Raw genomic sequence first — 20671 nt, 5'->3', positions numbered from 1 at the left:
ATGCTGTAGCATTAAGATTTCACTGAAACTAAGGGGCCTAGCCCAAACTATGAAAAACAGCCCCGGCCTATTATTCCTCCTCCACAAAACTTTACTGTTGGGACAATTTGGTCCAGTACAGTTGGCACTATGCATTCCGCCGAACCCAGATTAATCCGTCAGACCACCAGATAGAGAAGCGTGATTCATCACTCCAAAGAACACGTTTCCACTGCTCCAGAGTCCAATGACGCTGTGCTTTACACCACTCCAGCCGATGCTTGGCATTGTGCATGGTGATCGTAGGCTTGTGTATGGCTGCTCGGCCATGGAAACCCACTTCATGAAGCCCTTTGACGAACAGTTCTTGTTCTGATGTTTTTACGTTTGGAACTTGGTAGTGAGAGTTGCAACTGAGGTGATTGAGATGATTTTTACATGCTACACACTCCAGCACTTGCCGGCCCTATTCTGTGAGCTTGTGTGGCTTAATATTATTATTTTATATTAATGTTAGAGTTTATGTTTTGTAGATATTATCTGTGAAATACCCTGAAAAGCATCAAACTCTCAGTTCTGCGTAGGTATAGGACATGACCCACCAAGGTGGCATACCAGAACAAAAGAACAAGAATATATTGTACAAGAAAGACAGAAAATGAGGCAAGAGGCTATCACATGAATCTGTGTTGGAATGGACTTGATAATGGGTGCTACATTGCTGTGTGTTGACAGGGGGCAGTAGGTTGCAGATCAAATGTGTGGGGAGATGTGTGAGGGCTGCTGGATGGCTCATTCAGTTAAGGCCCCATGCTGTGGTCTCAGATCGTATCCAGACTGTGCCAGTACTGACTGTAGCCCGTAGACCCAGTGGACTATGCGCAATTGATGGCTGCATCATCCAGGGTATGGGAGGGTTCAGTGTGTTAGGAGTCCACGTCTTATCGCTATCTAGCATACCCCACTGGTCAATAGGGAACCTGTGGACTGCATGTTAAATCCGCATATGAAAGGTCTTCCTCCGACTGCATTCTATACAAGCCTATGTCTGCGGTGTGAAAAGCAGCAGCTGGGAACATACATGAAATGGTATGGAATTTGTCTTTGTGTGAACATACAGTTTTCTGTCAAAATAAGTTCATGCATGCTTTTACAATCATTTTATTTTTTTGTCCCCCACTTAACTGCATGAGTTAACTGCCCATGTATGGCACTATAGAGATATACACTTCAAAAAATATACAAGCAAATTAAAGCTGTCGATCACATACCCACACACCTTGGCAGAGGTGCGCTCCACATACGACGACCACCTCCCAGGCAGATGATCTCTGGTGACCCCTCAAGGCGATAGCCCATATCGCAGGAGAATATGAGCTTGTCTCCAATACCAAAGCTATAACCATTGCGCTGCCCAAACTGTGGCACTCCTGGGTCCTCGCATGGTTCCAGTCTGTATTCTGGTGCAAAAATAAATATATTCAAAGCAAAGTAAATTAGCATATAATTGCAGATAGTGTATGAGGAAATTGAGGTGGTATGCAATACATAGCACAGGCAGATAATAATAGGCAGAGCCTCCCTGCATTCATATGAATTTCTTATTTAACAAGGATGCAATTATAAATGACTTGAACTAGAGTTCTGATGAAACTATTTAAAAGGGGGAAATGCTGTAAGCGCAGTACTTGAAGTACAAAAAAGAAAAGAAATCAACATTGACCCCAGGTAAATTTATTTTATGATAGTCCATGAAAAGATCTGGGGTTCTCGATAATGCTGGATTATGATCGAGAAAGTTGACTCACCAAGCGTTACAAAAGCAATTATATATTAAAGCCGCAAGCGGCGTTGGGAGGGGTAAAAGCATTGGCACCATCGCGCCCCCTATTGAGCGATTTTAAAATGGCTTTGTTCTCATGATCATATACCTTCACCCAACATTTCTACTGAATATCATGATGATTGTATAAAATATTGATGACTTATGGCCAATTTTGTGCTAAGAGACGCTGGCGGATGACTTATTTGCGTCGCCATGGATGTGTCCTGGCCGCTTCCCGTAAAGGCCTTTACTGTGTCGTAACACTTAGATGGGATGTCGTAACACTAAGATGGGATGTCGTAACACATATATGGCCCTGCGTGTATGTACAGCTGCAGCGCTTCCATGCTGTAACTAAAAAAGGCGTCACACTAGTGTTGTCACGATACCAAAATTTTGACTTTCTTACCAATACCAGGTTTAGTATCATGCTACTCGATACTGAAATAATATTGATTCAATACTCGGTACCTAACAATACTGAAAATACCTTCATAGATCAGAAACCAAATGTCCAAAAGGGTTGACCTCATTTTCGAATTCACAGTTTATTAAAAACCTGGTTTATTAACAACCTTTAAGTTGAAGCCTGTTCAACATATTAATAAGCATAGGCCTATAGTGTTACAACACTAAACAATAGAAAAATATCTTAAATATATTTCAAAAATTAAACAATTGTAAACTAAATAATATTTTCACTTTTAAATAGATCTAAGAACAGCATATTTTAATAACAATACAGCATCTTCCTATAATAATATATTTCCAAATTAGAACACCTATTGCTACTGAAGTGAACTGAGTCTAAGCTTGCGCTGTATCAACAACGAAGAATGCACAAGCGCACGTCACCTCACTTGCCAACCTTAGTTGCTACTGCCATCTAGCGAAGATTCTGACAAATTACACTTTTCATCCTCTCAATCGGTAATGCGGAAGACACATTTCCCTGGCTTTGACATTTGACGCAAAACTACCGAACGTCGGAAAATTCTAATACCGAACTGTTTCGTTTTTTTTTTAAGTACCGAAAAAGTGCTGAAGTTTCGGTATACCGTGCAACATTACGTCAGACACATACCTATTCCAATCCATTGCTCAGCTTAGCAGAGAATGCACATTTCAGAGCGCCTCAGAGACAGATAGAATAATAACACATAAATACACATTTCAAATAATAAATACAACATTGAGAAAAAACGAAACAAAAGACGAAATATCAACTCGCGACCTGCGTGCTGCGCGCAGAGCAGCCTACCGTTTTATTTATTTAGACGTTGGCAGATGAGAAAATTTTCAGTTACGCTGACCTATAAAACGCTATTCCAAAAGCAAAATCAGACATGTTATACATCGTTAGAAAGCTTATACTCTCACCAACTGAATAAATGAATTGTCAATCAAGCCAAATTGCACTAAAAAGGGCGACAACGCCGTAAGCCACAGGTGTCGTATTACGCACAGCTATTTTTGAAGCTAGCCGACCCAGGCGTCACAAATGCGCGTATATTTCACAAACAGATTGTCCAAGACAATATATGACCACTCATTTGCAAAAGGGACATCTATGCGTAAAACAAATGGTAAGATTGTATATTTATATTGTATATTTAATGTTTAGTCCCAGATATTGACTGTGGAATGACATGGTATAATTAAAAAAAGAATTTGTCTCATTTATTTCGTTATTCAGTGAGCAGCGTTTTCACTGCTGTATTGGCATATTTTAGGGCTACGGAATATTACATTACATTACAAGCATTTGGCAGACGCTCTTATCCAGAGCGACGTGCAACAAAGTGTATAATCATAATCAGGAACAAGTGTGTTGAAAACCCTAGAGAGAAGTACCGTTCCAAGTGCAGCGAACAACCGCATAGTTCAACTTGGACCCTGTAGGTTAAACTGATTAACACTAACACAAACAAGAACAGCAACAACGCAGGCTATGCAAAAATACAAGCAATAGTTAAGACGAGTGCATTAACTAAGTCACCTACGAAACAGCTAACTAGTTACAACCCTAAGCTTACAGTCAATTTAGAGATTAAATTGAGAATACGATTTCTCTCAGCATAATGACGGATTTAAAGACTAAACGAACTCACCCAATATTGTCTTCAAATGCATCCATGCCAAAGAAAAGTAATGATTCATCCTCTCAAAGCTTTTACGAACAAACTTTTAGTAGCAAAAAACGAAATATCAACTCGCCATCCATGCTAACTGCTTCCTACACTCAGAGTAGCCTACCGTATTATTTATTTAGATGTTGGCAGAGTACAGCATAAATTGCGTCTATTGTATATATTCAATATTAGTAATTACAGGGAGAAACTGCAGCTGTAGACACAAGACAGTCTGTTATGTTATGGTAGCAACGGAACGAAGCGGACTATATATGTATTACCATCATTGTTTTATTATGCCAGCGTGTTTTCGCGCGTTTGCACAGAAACTCAAATACTATCAATAAAATGGTTTAGCTATTTCTCAGCATAATAACAGATTGAAAGACTAAACGAACTCACCTGATAGTGTCCTCAAATGGATCCATGCTCAAGAAAAGTAATTATTCATCCTCTCAATAAGCCTTTACTAACAAACTTTTGGTAGCCTAGCATGCACTCTGGCTGGCACTGTCTTCCATTGCTGCCCCGACGTTCAGACCCTCCCCTCACTGATAAAAACTAGACCCTACAGTGTCGGATTACTTGCGTCGCCATGGATGTCGCTTGCCGTAAATAAGTTTACTAGATGCCGTAACACCTTAGATTTGGAGCAAATAGCAAAGTTGTAGATCACATTCAGATGCATCGGTCGGTGAAGTTTTGTGTTGATCGGACTTATGGTGTGGCAGTTATGGCCTTTAAAAGTATGACCCTTTGTTATAGCGCCACCATCTGGCCAAAATAAGTGAGTGCCTGAGTAGTGGGGGGCCATAGGAACCCACCTGCCAAATTTGGTTGCTCTAGGACTTATGGTTGCTGAGCCTCAGACACTTTTAGCAGAGAAAAATAATAATAATAATAATAATAATAATAATAATCCGAACAGATACAATAGGGTTCCACCAGCTTCGCTGCTTGGACCCCTAATAATCCTAACAAATACAATAGGGTTCCACCAGCTTTGCTGCTTGGACCCCTAATAATCCTAACAGATACAATAGGGTTCCACCAGCTTCGCTGCTTGGACCCCTAAAAATGTCATATAGCCCTTATAGTAAATTGATAAATGTATTTGCTGAATGTTTACTTTTAATAGCCAATATATCCAGTTGTCCACTGTTTCACCTCATACAATGCATCTGTTGAAATTTAATCAAGAGACAGATTCAATTTGCTGTATAAATAAAGTACATTTTGGGATCAGAGGACATGTCAAGTTGGAGAAGACCCACATGGTTAATCCTGGTATGGACTCCCTGATCCTAGCCCGTGATTGGCCATGAATGGAATTTTTGCATATGGTGATTGAATGAATTTCAGAGGCTGGAACAACAGTTCAATCAGTCTCTGAAAACTATATAAACTTGTTTACTGGACTATATTTTTGAAGACTCTTCTCGACTGGTCATTTTATGAAATTATAGAAAGGAGCTCCTGAATCTGTCATTTATCTTTATCTTCAACAATAGGTATATATGGTGTTTTTTTTGGTTTTTTTGTTAAGAAATTCTTTTTGTTAAGAAATTCATACAATTAATAACATCTGCGGATTGGTCTCGGCTGTGCTGGCTGGTGGAGAAAGCACACGCACCTGGGCTGATTATCTAACTCAACCCAGGTGCGCGTGCTTTCTCCACCAGCCAGCTCAGCCGAGACCAAACAGTCTCTCCGGCAGACCGACTGCTACAGACATGATTTTCCCTATGCTAGAACCTCCAACTTGTATCTCCCCCTGCACACTCACTCTGATTAATCATTGTGTTTTCTGATATCTATCAACATTACTTACAGGTGTTTGTTATTAGGCTTTGCATAGTATGTATGTATGCAAATGCCATACATTATTCCTGCAGCATTGCTCACACAATTCATTTGGGGTGATATAAGCATGTTGTTTTCTTGAACTTATAAACATCTGTGGTGTTTAACCCAACAAAGCTTGTTGTCTGACAGGAAAGGTGTTGGACTGTGGTGTGAGATGGTGGTGTGAGATAGTGTCAGTACATATTCCATACATATTCCATCAAACACAGGTGTAGACAAAGGAGAGACAATAAGTCATCAATCCATCTTTCTCCAACACATACACACACACATACACATGCATGTGCGCACACACACACACACACACATATGCATGCTATTACACATTCACTTTGTTAACCTTTGATCACTCACTTTAATAACAAATTAAACCTGATTGCTATCTCATTTCATTGTACAGATTTGATTGTTATTGCAGTTTTTGCAGTTCCATGGCAATGCCCCCCCCCATTAAGACTTTGTATGAAAAGTCCCTGTAACTTCATCGGTGAGACTATTAACATCCTGACTAGACCTATGTGCAGTTGTCGTCTTCTCTCGAGCTTGCATTAAAGTCCCCTGAGAACTACTTGGAGTTTTCCCCAGGAGGCCTCCTGAGTTATCTCAGGTTCCTCCCACTCCTTCATCAACAATCAAGCTTGCTTTTGCAGCTGCATCCTGCATTGCAGCCATGGATAAAATGTGGACATGTGATTGATCATTTTCATTAATTATCTTTAAAGGCATTCTAGGTTAAATATCAGATGCATGACAATCACATAGTTTACATACCTGAGAATGTGATGTTGAATCCTTCATAGGATATTGAGAAATCTGAGATGAAGCGCAACTGAGCTTTGAAGTTTCCATAAAGGCCAGCATTGATTGGGAAGGGGAGCTCTGAGCCAGTGAGTCGAGCCAGGGGTTGAATGAAGCTCCCGTTCTCTGTGATCAGTAAGTAGTCATGGTGATCCTCCAAATGGAAGGTGTGAAAGGTAAATTGGACCCCTGTTAGGGGAAATCAGATCAAAGTCCACATAAGGCAAAAATGAAATCCAAGCACCCTTCACATTTTGACGCAACTATTAAATTAACTTGAAGTGGAATTTAATCAATGAAGCGGAATGGCGAAAAATGAAGTTAATCTCATTACTTAGACCAGGGGGGTGAATTCACTTAAAACATGACTATGAAAGTGGAGAAAGGAAGGAACTGAATTTTAGAACAACTAGTCAAAATATAATACTATTCAATTATGAAAATCTTAGCAGCCAAGGGAAATTTAATATTTTTTTGAACTTTCATTATTCAAAACTCAAAGTCTAAATTACGAAATTTTACAAAGATGTGTTAGGGACAAGTATGGTAGCTCTCAATGTAGTTTTCAGGATTTCTGACAGTAATATATAAACACACTAAATGCATTAAAAAAAATATATATATAAGTAATTATTATATGAAAAAAACAGCTGTTTAAATGTACATTTGACATAAATTTTCAGGTGAATGATCTTGTCTGCAATCAGGGTCAGCTAGTATAAGCTAGGTTTTGGGTTGGGTTGAGAGTAGGGCACAGGCTTACCTGTATTAAATTTGTGCCAATTTCGATATGTACCAAATTATACCTTTTAATAGTTTTACTCTTCCATAATATTATTCCAAAATGAAGTATTCAGCTCAAGTATTGTAAAATTATTAATAATTTACATTTGTAAAAGACTTGTAAAAAAAAAAAAATCTTTGTATTAATTGATTTCAGGCCCTAAAAAAAAAAGCAAACACTGGCTAAAAAAAAAAAAGAAAAAAAGAAAAAAGAAAAAAGAAAACTACTTACAGAGCACAAACAATGCAGCCTAAAAAGTATTGCTTTATATGAAAAGGGCCAAATAATCTTAATACCAGAATGGGCTCCTTTATGAAATCATCCATCCATCCATTATCCATACCCACTTATCCTGAGCAGGATCGCGGAGGTGCTGGAGCCTATACCAGTATGCATTGGGTAAGAGGCAGGATTACACTCTGGACAGGCCGCCAATCAATCGCAGGGCATACACACCATTCACTCACACACTCATACCTATGGGCAATTTAGAGTCTCCAATTAGCCTACCTGTATGTCTTTGGACTGTGGGAGGAAACCCACACAGACACGGGGAGAACATGCAAACTCCAAACAGAAAGGCCCCAAGCCAAGATTCAAATCTTGCTGTGAGGCACCAGTGCTACCCCTTCATGAAATCATAATTATGCTAAATATTATTCTTCATGAAGAATAATGTTGAATCATGGCATGAGGACAGTGAAAGCGAGACTTTGGGGAGAAGAATGTATATCCACCTTTTCCATGGCTGACTTCCACTGTCCAGGTGCAGTTCAGTGAGTTGGGATACATCTCAGGGTATCCAGGGGACAGAATTGTTCCTCTAGGACCTCGGACATCACCGCCACAGAGAGCTAGAGATGTTAAACAAAACCATGAGTATATAGCACTGGCGAAACTATAGCAACATGGCTACAACAGAGAAAAAACCTTATTTATTTTAATAAACATTGTTGGTTCACATTGATATTTGTTTGTGCACCAAAAGGTTAGAACATCCTTCTAAGTGTGCATGTGCATGTGGTTTTGAGTGTGTGTGTTTATCAGATACAATACTCTAGGTCAGTTTTTTGCTGGTCTTGGACTCATCTTGGACTTGCGTTAAATTTTACTGTCAAATTTGTTTTTGGATGAATTGATCTCTGAAGACTTGTTCCAAGAGACTGAAGCTGTGTTATATTGTTTTTACTATGTTACTTTTATCATTTTAATCTCTTCTAAAAAATGCTTACAATTTCAGAGAAGTTGATAACATGGCATCTAGCTAAGTAACATTAGATTGTCTTCAAAAATGCATTCTGATTGTGATTGCTGATTGACAAAATGCCAACTGCACAACTAATGACTAGTTTTAATGAAAAAACACTCACAAAATATAACTTAGCATTATTCTCACTGTCTGCTTCTTGTGAACTATCTTGTGGTTTCTAGCAAAAGAAACCACTGTAAAATTGCACCACAACTACAGAAAGAACTCACTGCAGCTAGAAACCAGTTCCCCTGACTAGTGAAATGGCAGCTATGATCTGATGGTCTAAAAGGATATGCATCTGCCATTTCCCAATTTTTTGATCCAGTGTTGATGGTGCTTGGTCCACTGGAGTCTTTACTTCTTGTTAACAACATATTAAAAGGGCTTTTCACAGATACACATCTTTTAGACCAGCAGATTGTAGGTGCTGAATCTTGACACCCCATGGTTTCGGCTAAGCCCCTTAGTTCCAGTGCAGGAAAATCGTAATGCAGTGACATTCTAGACAATTCTGTGCTTCCAACTTTGTGGCAACAATTTGGGGAAGGCCCTTTCCTGTTTCAGCATGACAATGCCCCCCAGGCACACAGTGAGATCCATATAGAAATGGTTTTGTCAAGATTGCTGTGGAAAAACATAACTGGTCAGCTCCTGACCTCAATCCCATCCGACACCTTTTGGATCAATTGGAAAGCCAACTGCCAGGCCTAATTGCCCAATCAGGGCCTGACCTCACTAATGCTCTTCTAGCTGAATGGAAGCAAATCCCTGCAGCAATACTCATCTTGTAAAAAGAAGACTGGAGGTTGTTAAAGCAGCAAAGGGTGGACCAACCCCATATGAATGCCCTTAATGTTGGATGAGATGTTGTTTGTCAGGTGTCCACATACTTTTGGTCATGTAGTGTATACATACATACACACACACACACACACACATGCATATACATAGAAAATGTGATTTTTTGGTGATTTGTAAAACAAGCAAAGTGGGTGAATGAGTTCAGAGAGAGATCTTACCATCACATGTAGGCAGTGGATGGCTCCACCAATGATTCTTCTCACAGACAAGGGGCTCCTCATGGTTCAACCTGTACCCTGGGTCACAGCCAAATGACACAGTTGACCCAATGGAAAAGTCCTGACCATAGCGCAGCCCATTGACAGGGATCCCAGGGTCCAGGCAAGAATAGGTGTCCACTGTTACACCTGGATGAGGTCAGAACCACAGTGCTGCAATGAACCTAATTTAATGGGCTACTAACATCTCATTTATGAGAAATGGCAAATCCATACACATTCACACACACACACACACACACACACAAAAAGATAGTGTTTCTTACACTTATGCTTTACCTTTATATTTGCAGCCACCCAGGTACATTATAGTACGTATATTTGGAGACCCAATTTAACCCTCTACCACACGGTGTTGTCCAGTGGCAACATACCAATTTTTCACTTCCCTGCTACTGTCTCTAAGAAAACATCCAGGGTTTCTTTCTCGAAAAGGAAACACCTTAGATTAGCCAATGATGTGCTTTGGTTATGTCATAACATACAGCTTCTTTCTTGTGGCACAAGTTTTGACAGACTGCAACCTCTTTTTGCTTTTGTCTGAAAACAAGCTAAAATGTCCACAAAAAACACATTGCATAAACTGCACATTTCACCTCAATTAAAAAAAACTGAATTTAAATTTCTATGTGACTTCTAACATCCAATGATGCTATCTTGAATTAAGTGACAACCCTATACAGTAGTTTAGGATTTCATTTGACGTATTTTCCTCTCCATCACTCTGCATTTTACTTGCAGTCACGCCGCATTGCATTTCAGGGTGATTTGCTACCTTTAGATGAATGCTTAGCTCTGTGACTTGGAGATAACATTTGTATTTTGGAAAAATAAATATTGGGCTGGTATCAGTGTAGATGGCATTCAAATATTTTTTATGGATCGGGTAACTTTCTTCAATTAAATTCAATTCAATTTATTGTCATTATACCATTCCAGTATAACAAAAAGTCTTGTTCGCCAGTCTCTCTGGTGCAACATAAAAGCGTAGTGCAGACACTGACACAGTTAAAAAAACACACTTTCAAGACAGTTTTAGACATACAAACACAAAAACAAAACAAAATAAGTAAATAAAAATAAGAAAATAGTTTTTTTTTTATTAATTAAAAGTTATGTATAAAAAGTGCAAGCGCAAGTCATCATTGGTAAAAAGTCTTGCACAGTGCCATTGAAAATTCCCGGTATTGCACAACCCGTGTCCATAGTCAGGCTTAGTAATCAGTGTGTGGGGGTGGGGGTCACTAGCTTTACAACTCCTGGAAAGAAACTGTTCTTCAGTCTGCTGGTCCGTGACTGTATGATCCAGTATCTCCTACCAGATAGCAGGGGGTCAAACAGGTGGTGGCTGGGGTGTGATGGGTCCCTGGTGATGCAACTGGCTCTCCTCAGGCATCTCTTGTCAAAGATGTCCTGTATGGGTGGTAGTGCAGTTCCAGTGATACGCTGGGCTGTTTTCATCAGTCACTGGAGAGCCTTGTGGCCAGCCACAGTGGAGCTGCCATGCCAGACTGTGATGCAGCTGGTCAGTATGCTCTCCACTGTGCATCTGTAAAAGTTAGTGAGGATCTGAGGGTGCAGCTTGATCTTCCTCAGCCTCCTCAAAAAGTGGAGGCATTGGTGAGCCTTTTTGATAAGAGAGGAGATGTGGAGGGACCATGATAAGTCTTTGGTTATGTGGACTCCCAAGAATTTAAAACTCTCGACTCTCTCAACAGCAGATCCATCAATGTAGATAGGCGTGTGGTTTGTGTTGTGTCTCCTAAAATCCATAATCAACTCCTTTGTTTTTTTGATGTTGAGGCAGAGGTTGTTCTTGGTACACCAGCCTGCTAGGAGCTCCACCTCCTCCCTGTATGCTGCCTCATTGTTGTTATGGATCAAACCCACCACTGTAGTGTCGTCTGCAAATTTAATGATGGAATTTGTGTTATCCCTGGCGACACAGTCATGAGTAAACAGGGAGTATAACAGTGGGCTGAGGACACAGCCCTGCGGAGCTCCTGTGTTCAGGATGAATGTAGTGGAGGTGTGGTTTCCCATCCTGACAGACTGAAATCTGTCAGTGAGGAAATCCAGGATCCAGTTGCATGTGGAGTTGAGAAGACCAAGGGGATCTTTCTTGTCATATATTAACAGTTTGTGACTGTAATAGGGAGGTCAAACGCTTTTTGGCAATTTTTAGAAAACATATTTTGACAGTTTATTTTTCATAATATCATAAATGCTACCATTTAATCAAACAACAACATATACATAGTTAAAATAATGGCTGTTTGCTATAATACAAATTTTCCTTAAAAATTTGCCACCTCTCTCTTCCTGTGTAATCACTCTAGTTGCAGAAGGAGATTTTATCATGGGCATTCCACACACAAAAAAAATTGCCAACTGGGCTCACTTTAACAGGTCATTTAACAAGGAAATATATAAAACTAGAGTAGATAAAGCAATTAGAGCACATAAAGCTATTATATCGTTTCAAAAAAGTGTACTCACAGTTCAACAATTTTATTTTTTTACTTTAGAAGTCAGAAATGATTATGCTGATATGACTTTGTTTAGGACAAACTGCACCAAAATAAATGTGGTCATTATTTTTTTAAAATCTAACATAACTGAAGGCATTATTATAGATTTTGTCATTTCGTTATTATGTATTCATACTTTAGTTTATTTAGGTGTCCTAAAAGCTAAGCTGCCAGGGTCCTGAGGGAGCAAAATGGCACCAAAAAAGGCTCTCTCTATCTTATTCAAAATAATATAGGTAAATAAGGTATTTTTTGTTAGTGAAATGAAATGTAATTCAAATTTTAGCCAACCTCTTGTCATCATCCTGGTTGTTCAATTCCGATTGGTCAACGTTATGCCGCAAAGAGGGTCTCCTGCACTGCTAGAATAGTATCTATGCCACAGCCAGCTAACCTGCTACCAGTGTACATGGTTTCTGGTGGCTAAGTCACAGGAGAATCTTGAACGAGATTTATACATGCATATCTTTGCCAATTTAGGTACACTCAGTCAGTCTGTGCTGTCCAAATGGAAATTACTTTCTTTAAGAACATGCAGCACATCTGACGCGCATCTGATGACACCTTCAGTGTGCGCCGCATTCTAGATCCTGGTCACACTCCACCGGTGTGAAGATCCCCCCCACCAGGTATAAAAGTTAGGGACGGTAATCGCTCTCCTCTCTTTGTGCACTACCTCTTCTTGCACCTTCATCCATTGTCCCTTGAGTGCCCACATATTGTGGAACTCCAATGGGCCTAACTCGAGTTCTCACAACTCTGTAGAACTCCAAATCAAAGTGCCTGCAGAACGCCTAAGATTGCGGCAGTCACCAATTTATCTAAACGCACAGATAAAGTCACTGTACGCAGCAACCATACTCTGGCGATTTAGCTCGCCTGTAGTCATCCCATGTGGAAACCAGCGCATGCCTGATACTGCGCCGACTAACCACGACAAGCTCCTTGATGAAGACCGACCGGGGGGTTGGGGGGGTGGACAACCACATCGCTGTGCGCCCCACATCTGGAAACCTCCACAATTCCACAACGCCAAGACTGTTCTCTCCAGTATTCTCTCCTTTCAGGCAAGTCAGTGATTTATATATTGTTATTTGGTTATACTGTAGCATTTACTTGCTGAACATCTTAGCAGAAAAGTGAATGCGAGAGCAGGATGTTCATTGAGTGGGTTAAGCCCAGACAGTTTTTCTACATCTGAGGACATTTAAAGTCACGTTTGTTTTTTATACCCATGCTCTTTATAATCATGCACTTTTTTGACTGCACTTTTTTGTTATGGCTTTGTCTGTACACTGTAAAAATAAAAAGAATTTCCCATTTTCATCTTGTTGACTTTGCAATCCCAGAATTTTAACAAGCTATTGATTTTTCTTAATTAGCCTAGATAATGAGCACTATACTACATATCCTATGTACATCTCTTCAAGTAATAGATGGCCTAATGTAACACTACTGTTTTAATATTCATCAATTTCTCTGATGACAGACTGACCGATTTATGCCTCCAATTTGTGAAACAAAAGGAACCTGCATCCTTTAACAATAAAAAGGCCTTGTTTTCATTACTTCCTGTTACCATCCAACATTAGGCTACTGTATATATTTCTGCTCCCACAGCAACCTAATTTCATAAATATTAAAAAACCATATGTTGCAAAAACAATTTTCTTGAAATAAAGTACACAACTGAATCAATTCCAACAGTTGTATTTCTAAATTATAGCGTTTCTGTTATATAGGCCAAGGGAAAACGGTATCCTTATTACCAGCACACTGAGAAAAGCGCAAAAATGTGCAAAACAAGACAACACACAAAATGGAAAGAATGGTTAAAAGAAATTTTAAAAGAAAAGTGCAGTATTTTAAAGTAATTTCTTCAGTCATAATGAGCAGGCACCGCACACAAACAGATTACATTTCAGCAAATGTCATGTAGCTTAGTCTATTCAGTTTATTCAAGTCTCAATTTCCGTGAGAAATATTTCCAAAAAAATGTTTTTGAGCGCAAGTAATTTTTGGGTGTAAGGCTTTATTTTTTTATTAACAATTTTTAAAAATCATACATCATTTAAGAAAGTTATTTCTTCGTAAGAAGTTAGTATGCTTTTCCAAGTGTATTCTACATAGAATTGGATGCTAGGTGACCAAAAGAAAAATGTTGTCCCCGTCTGTATAAATGTAACAGCTCTTACAGTTAAGCCGCCTCTGAGTTGTTATAACAACTAGTTATAACAACGCTTTTTTGCTGTTACATATTTACAGAATGCCATCTAAAGAAAAAACGAGAGAGTTAGTACCCAGAGAGGTCATAGAGAGGACTTGATTAAGGACACTAGAGACCTTAGGCATTTTAAATGGTGTTTAATATGTATTGATTTTACTCAAACTTTGTTTAGTTCAGTGTTTAATGTTAAATGTGTTCAGCTAATTTGCTTGTTGTGTTGACATAGCCTCATCTAGATCTAGATGCTCCCAGTGATTAATGGAGAAGAAACAGCCACCTGGTCATAGGCATTTATAATAGGCACACAACAGAGTGTTCTGTATTGTAGGCTTTGTGTTTAATAAAACCTTACCTGGATGTTAAAAAAACAAAACAAACAAAAGCAGCTGTCCTGATCAATTTGGACATTACCACAACTCACTTCACATCTTTTTTTCCATGTGGCTGGTCTCGCATCACTGTTGGAAATATGTCCTTGATTTACATCTTAAGTCAAATTTGATAGTGCTAGAAAATGAGCAAAATACAAAAATGGTTACAGTTAAGGCGGCTCTCCACTGTACATTAATAGCGCCTGAATGTCATGTGAGGTCACCCACACTCATTTCAATCTTCTTTGCAAATAAAACAAGTTAATTTAGTGTGTCTGAGGTTGCACATAAACTATACTATAAACTATAAAGAAGTCAAAACTTTAAAACCTTGAAATGCCATATCATACACAATTAAATTTTACCATTAACTTCACAGGCAATTTCAAATGGTTTTACAGGGGGTTATTTTTGGCACAAAAAAACTGCATGGCTGTATGATTCATTTTATGCACCTGTTAGCAATGGGCGTGGCTGAAGTAACTGAACCCACTAATTATAAGGGCTGTCCACATGCTTTTGGCCATGTAGTGTATCTTGCATTGTATGAGCAAGAAAAGAGTTAATTAGGCAGAATCGGCACTATGCTTACCTTAGTCAGCTAGCTAGGTTACCTAAATTTCTACCTGCTACACAACTTTACAATCTATATAGGTAATCAGGCAGTCTAGCCAGCTAGCACACTAGCTATACATTCTCTCTCCCACTTCTACCTATGGTTAGGTATGCCTGTACCTAATTATATCAGGTAAACCACGCAGGCAAACATAAATACCACAAACATGTACTTCTAGGTACAGAGGTTAGGCAAACTTCTGTTACATTTACCTTATCATGTATGCCGACCTGCGTCTAAGTAGTATTAAGACGGTTATGTCAGAATGCTATGCACTCGGAAATATCAGCTAATCCTTTGTTTCAAACATTCTAATATGGCCTAAAGGTCTTTTAGCCACCCCCTTTCAATGTAAGACAATGAGCCAATAGAGTCAAAATACAAATTATATTTTTTTCCCACAAGAACATGTAGTCGCAATAGATGTTTCTTTCTTCATCTGATATTTCTCCACATGTCGATTTGTTAATTTATTGTGTCATTTGGACAGATTTTAATATTTTGTAGATGAATCTGGGACAGGGACCCAGCATGGACTTCATGACCTAATAAAAAATTATGTTATATTTAAAAAAATGTACATATTATGTAAAAAATATTATGTTGAATACCACACACATACCTAAAAAGGTCTGACAACCAGTCTTTTTATAAGTGTATTTGCAAAGCATCATGCCAATCCTGGGACCTGAGAAATAGGGAGATTTTGCTAATAAAGGCAAGGGGGGTCTGGAGGGCCTCCCCCCCCAAAATATTTGAGTTTCAAGGACTTTGTTTCCTGTATTCTGGTGATTTTTAAGTATGAAAATAACAACATAAGCACACAGATTTTTTATGAGAAATAGGCCAACTTTACAATTATAAAAGCAAGTTTAAACAAAAATCCAATTTAAGAGTGTCTGTTCAATTTTAAAATCTATCTTAATATACCGTTGAAATACACTGAAATGTAATGTAAAGTCAAGCCCCTTGATGTTCTTAACTAAGCTAGGAATTACTGGAAACAGTAGGTAGTTAAACCGTACCACAGCTACCAATAGTAGAAGATTAGTTAACTAAACAAAAACTACTTTATAAAAAAAGTAATTACACTGAAACTAAGATATATAAAAACGACAGTACCGAGAGTAATAAGGCTGAATATTGTAGTATGCAGGCTAAGATTAAAAAAAGAACTAAGGGTAGCCAAAAGGCTCTATGAAAGGCAAATTGCAGAAGATGCTAAAAGTAATCCTAAGCGTTACTGTCAATACTGTAGTAGTAAAAGGAAAGTTAAAGAGGAGGTTAAGGGCATTAAAAATAATGATGGAGCACTGCTTTGTAAGAATAAGGACATTGCCGATGCCCTAAATGGCTACTTTGTTGAGAGTTTTACCAGAGAAGAGGTTACTAATAGGCCGGAAGGCATATTCAATACTCAAAATGTCTTGGCAGATATTGAGATAGGGGAAATAGAAGTATTAGATAAATTACATAAACTAAAGACAAATAAAGCAGCAGGCCCTGATGGCATATACCTAAGGGTACTAAAGGAGTTAAGTGAGATCATTTTTAAACCACTGGCAAGTATTTTTAGACAGTCTTTAGAAACTGGAGAAATACCGAATGACTGGAAACAGGGTATTGTAATACCAATATATAAGAAAGAGGACCGCACTGATCCAGGAAACTACAGGCCTGTCAGTTTAACTTGCATCTCATGTAAAATACTTGAATCTATCATTAGAGACAAACTAGAATTATTTCTTGAAAATAATAATATCCTAAGGGATACCCAGCATGGTTTTTGCAAGGGAAGGGCATGCCTGACAAACCTTTTGACATTCTTTGAGGAAGCTACCAAGTGTCTGGATGGGAGCAGGGCTTATGATATTTTATAAAACAGGTAGCTCAAATCAAGTAATATTATTGGTTCATAGCCGTGGTATATTAACCATATACCATGGCTATGACGTCTAATTCCTTTGCACAATTCAGTATCACTCTGCGTCTGAGAAAAAAAAAAAACATTAGCCTAACAAACTAGGATAGATAGTTAGTGTGTATGTTGCATAGCAACCGCCTCACACTATGTGCAGGCAGCCAGGAGGGCCTATTTTATTTTGAACATTATTATTAATTAATAAAAACTATTTAAATTGGTGTCTATTACTTTCATATTGCCATACTTGGTGACCATATACCAATAACCATATACCACAACCTGTCGTGAGCTATTGCTTAAATATACTTAGATTTCCAAAAAGCATTTGATAAGGTTCCACATGACAAACTCATTATCAAAATGAGGACAGTAGTAATTACAGGAGGTATCTCAGACTGGGCTCGGAACTGGTTACGGGATAGAACACAAAGGGTAGTAGTAGGAGGGATCTTATCTGAGCTGGGTATTGTGGGCAGTGGAGTTCCACAGGGATCGGTTCTGGGTCCACTGCTCTTCCTCATTTACATAAATGACCTTGACACGGACATTGAAAGTACACTAGTTAAATTTGCAGATAATACAAAACTGGGAGGATTAGCCAGCATTTTGGAATCTACTAAAGTAATCCAAGAAGATTTAAACAGAATCCAGAAGTGGGCAGAAACCTGGCAAATGAAATTCAATATAAGTAAATGTAAAGTTCTACATGTGGGGAATAAAAACATAGGGCAGGATTACTTTATGGGTGGTACTTGGGAGTAATAGTTGATCAAAGCCTATCAGGGTCTGATCAATGTGCTGCAGCAGTAAAAAAAAAAAAGCCACCAGGATGCTGGGATGCATAGCCAGGAGTATTGAGTATAAATCTAAGGAGATCATACTCACCCTATAAAATACCCTTGTCAGACCACACTTAAGAGTATTGTGTGCGGATATAGAGGTGCTGGAAAAGGCGCCAAAGATGGGCAACCAGATTGATTCAGGGATTAACAAAGTGAACTACAGGAAATTATTCAAGTTGAGTTCGGTTAGCAAAATTAGGGGGCATAAATTGAAACTGGCAAAGGGTAAATTTCACACAGACCTTAGGAAATATTTTTTCACACAGAGAGTGGTCAATGTGTGGAATAGCTTGCCTGGACATGTAGTGGAGGCAGAAGCACTGGGGGTATTCAAGGCCCGGCTTGATACAGTGTTTAGATACTATCTAGCTTTTAGGTAAACTACGCATTAAGTACAGTTTAGTGGTAGGAATAGACGAGCAGTGTTGGGCTGAATGGCCTGTTCTCGTCTTACGTTATGTTATGTTATGTCATGATAACACAGAAATTAGGTCACCTATGGGAAATGTCAGACATTGGATAATGTTACTGTTTTCATGCTCAGACCTTTAGATAACATTTTATTAATAGTTCATTTAGCTGCATGTTTTTTCATGTTGAATTTTGGGGAGAAATATTCAAGATGAATTCTCATGAACTTAGCTAGGTTGTTCAGTTTTAATAAATAATGACTTACCGTTAGCTAACCACACACCTTTCTGACACTTGCTCATTCATGATTTCATGAATTCAAAACTAAGCCACAAATAGTCAATTCCTTTGCCAAATTTGCACTAAGAATCACACTCCCCAAATTATGTTTGTTTATTAAAACACTAACAAAAGGTGCCTTGTATTATAAAATAATTAAACAGGCAACTAACTTCATCGTATACCAAAAAAATGATGGGAGGTACAGATATAGAGAAAGTCCATAATGCAACACACAATGAAGGCCAAGCCAACCTGGGGGAAAACAATCTGTTGAACTCCTTAGAGTTATTTTAAGCAGTCTGTGAATTATAAAGATTATAAAAATGCTGAAATGTTGTTAGGTGAGCTCTACAAGAAACAAGGCTAAGGCTAACTTCAGATCTGAAGTTTTCTGTGCTCCTGTGCAAAAAGAATGAGTCAATAAGGAGACAAAAAATTGATTCAGGCCATTCAATGTGAGGGGAAAGTAGAAAATTATGGGATCATAAAACAAGGCATGTCTATATTTGTAGTTTTGTCACCAGTAAGCCCTAATAACTTTCATTAGCTATAAGAAGAGTGTCAGAAGCATATAGTAATATACATAGCTAGCAACGTTACATATCACATCACAACCTAGAAACAATATTAGCTAAGTAGCTAACATTATTATTATAAAAGGCCTGCTTTTATCTAAGCTGCTTTTAACTGCTTTAACATTAGGTAAAAGCAGCTATCATAATAATGTTATTTAGTTAAAAGCAGCTATGTTATGATAGCAATGTTAACTAGCTAGCTAACATTGTTTATTTAGGATGTGAAATGATATATCACAAGCTAAAAAACAAATTAAACAAATATATAAATGACTGTTTCTGACAGCCTCTTACAGCTAATGAAGGATATAAGTACTTACTGGTGATGAAATGACTTATTTACAACAAATATAGATGAGGCTTGATTGAGGATCCAAGATTTCCGGCTTTCCTCTCATGTTTATGGCCTGAATTCACTTTTCTATCCCTGTTGGCTCGGTCTTTTTACACTGGAAGACATAAAACTTAAAATCAGCGTCATTAGCTTTGTTATTTGTACAGCCCACCACACAATAACATTTCAGCATTTTTATAATCTTGATAATCTTGATAATCCACTGATTACACTGGAAGACATAAAACTTAAAATCAGCGTCATTAGCTTTGTTATTTGTACAGCCCACCACACAATAACATTTCGGCATTTTTATAATCTTGATAATCCACTGACTGGCTAATACCAATAAGAAATGGAGCACAACAATTTGTTTAGGGGTATGTCCAATTCTTGCACTGTCTCTATGGTACTGCAGAGTCCAATTCCTTTTCCATGATGTAATTTCGTCTGAGGAGCGCTTACTACTGCAGAGTGACAAAGAAAACTGGGAAAGAAGCACTTGTGCACTCATTGATTTTACCGGACGTTTAAGGGAGCCTAATGGGTAAAATGTGCATTGACTGAAGATCATAATCAGTGATGATCAGTCGACCTTAAGAAATAGGTAGGGGTTGGGTTAAGTTGAATGACACCAACCTAATGATATTCAAAGGTAAGTTATTCAAAAGAAATACATTTTGTCCTAAAAAAAAAAGTTCTAAAGCAGGAGAAATATGGGAGAATTGTGAACCTGGGAGGATACCGGGAGAGTGCAATGAAATATGGGAGTCACCTGGGAAAATCAGAAGGATTGGCATGTATGCATGAGACAACTAACAGGAGTTCCAAAGAGGCCAAATA

General features: G+C 38.4%; 1 protein-coding gene across 9 annotated transcripts in view; it reads right to left on the bottom strand.

Annotated features, from left to right (window-relative positions):
* csmd3b (CUB and Sushi multiple domains 3b) overlaps positions 1 to 20671 on the bottom strand; it is a 938142-nt gene that overhangs the window by 506821 nt on the left and 410650 nt on the right. For all 9 annotated transcript variants that reach the window (XM_035430384.1, XM_035430386.1, XM_035430391.1 and 6 more), the window contains 4 exons: positions 9656 to 9844; positions 8122 to 8238; positions 6574 to 6789; positions 1251 to 1439 (listed from right to left, as the gene is read on the bottom strand). In XM_035430384.1, the coding sequence (XP_035286275.1) occupies positions 1251 to 1439; positions 6574 to 6789; positions 8122 to 8238; positions 9656 to 9844 (711 nt within the window). The remainder of the gene's footprint in view (positions 1 to 1250; positions 1440 to 6573; positions 6790 to 8121; positions 8239 to 9655; positions 9845 to 20671) is intronic.

The sequence above is a fragment of the Anguilla anguilla genome, chromosome 8 (assembly GCF_013347855.1).
Source record: "Anguilla anguilla isolate fAngAng1 chromosome 8, fAngAng1.pri, whole genome shotgun sequence".
Lineage (NCBI taxonomy): Eukaryota > Metazoa > Chordata > Actinopteri > Anguilliformes > Anguillidae > Anguilla > Anguilla anguilla.
Note: the sequence above shows the minus strand (reverse complement) of the source record. Positions and strands in the feature narration are given on the sequence as shown.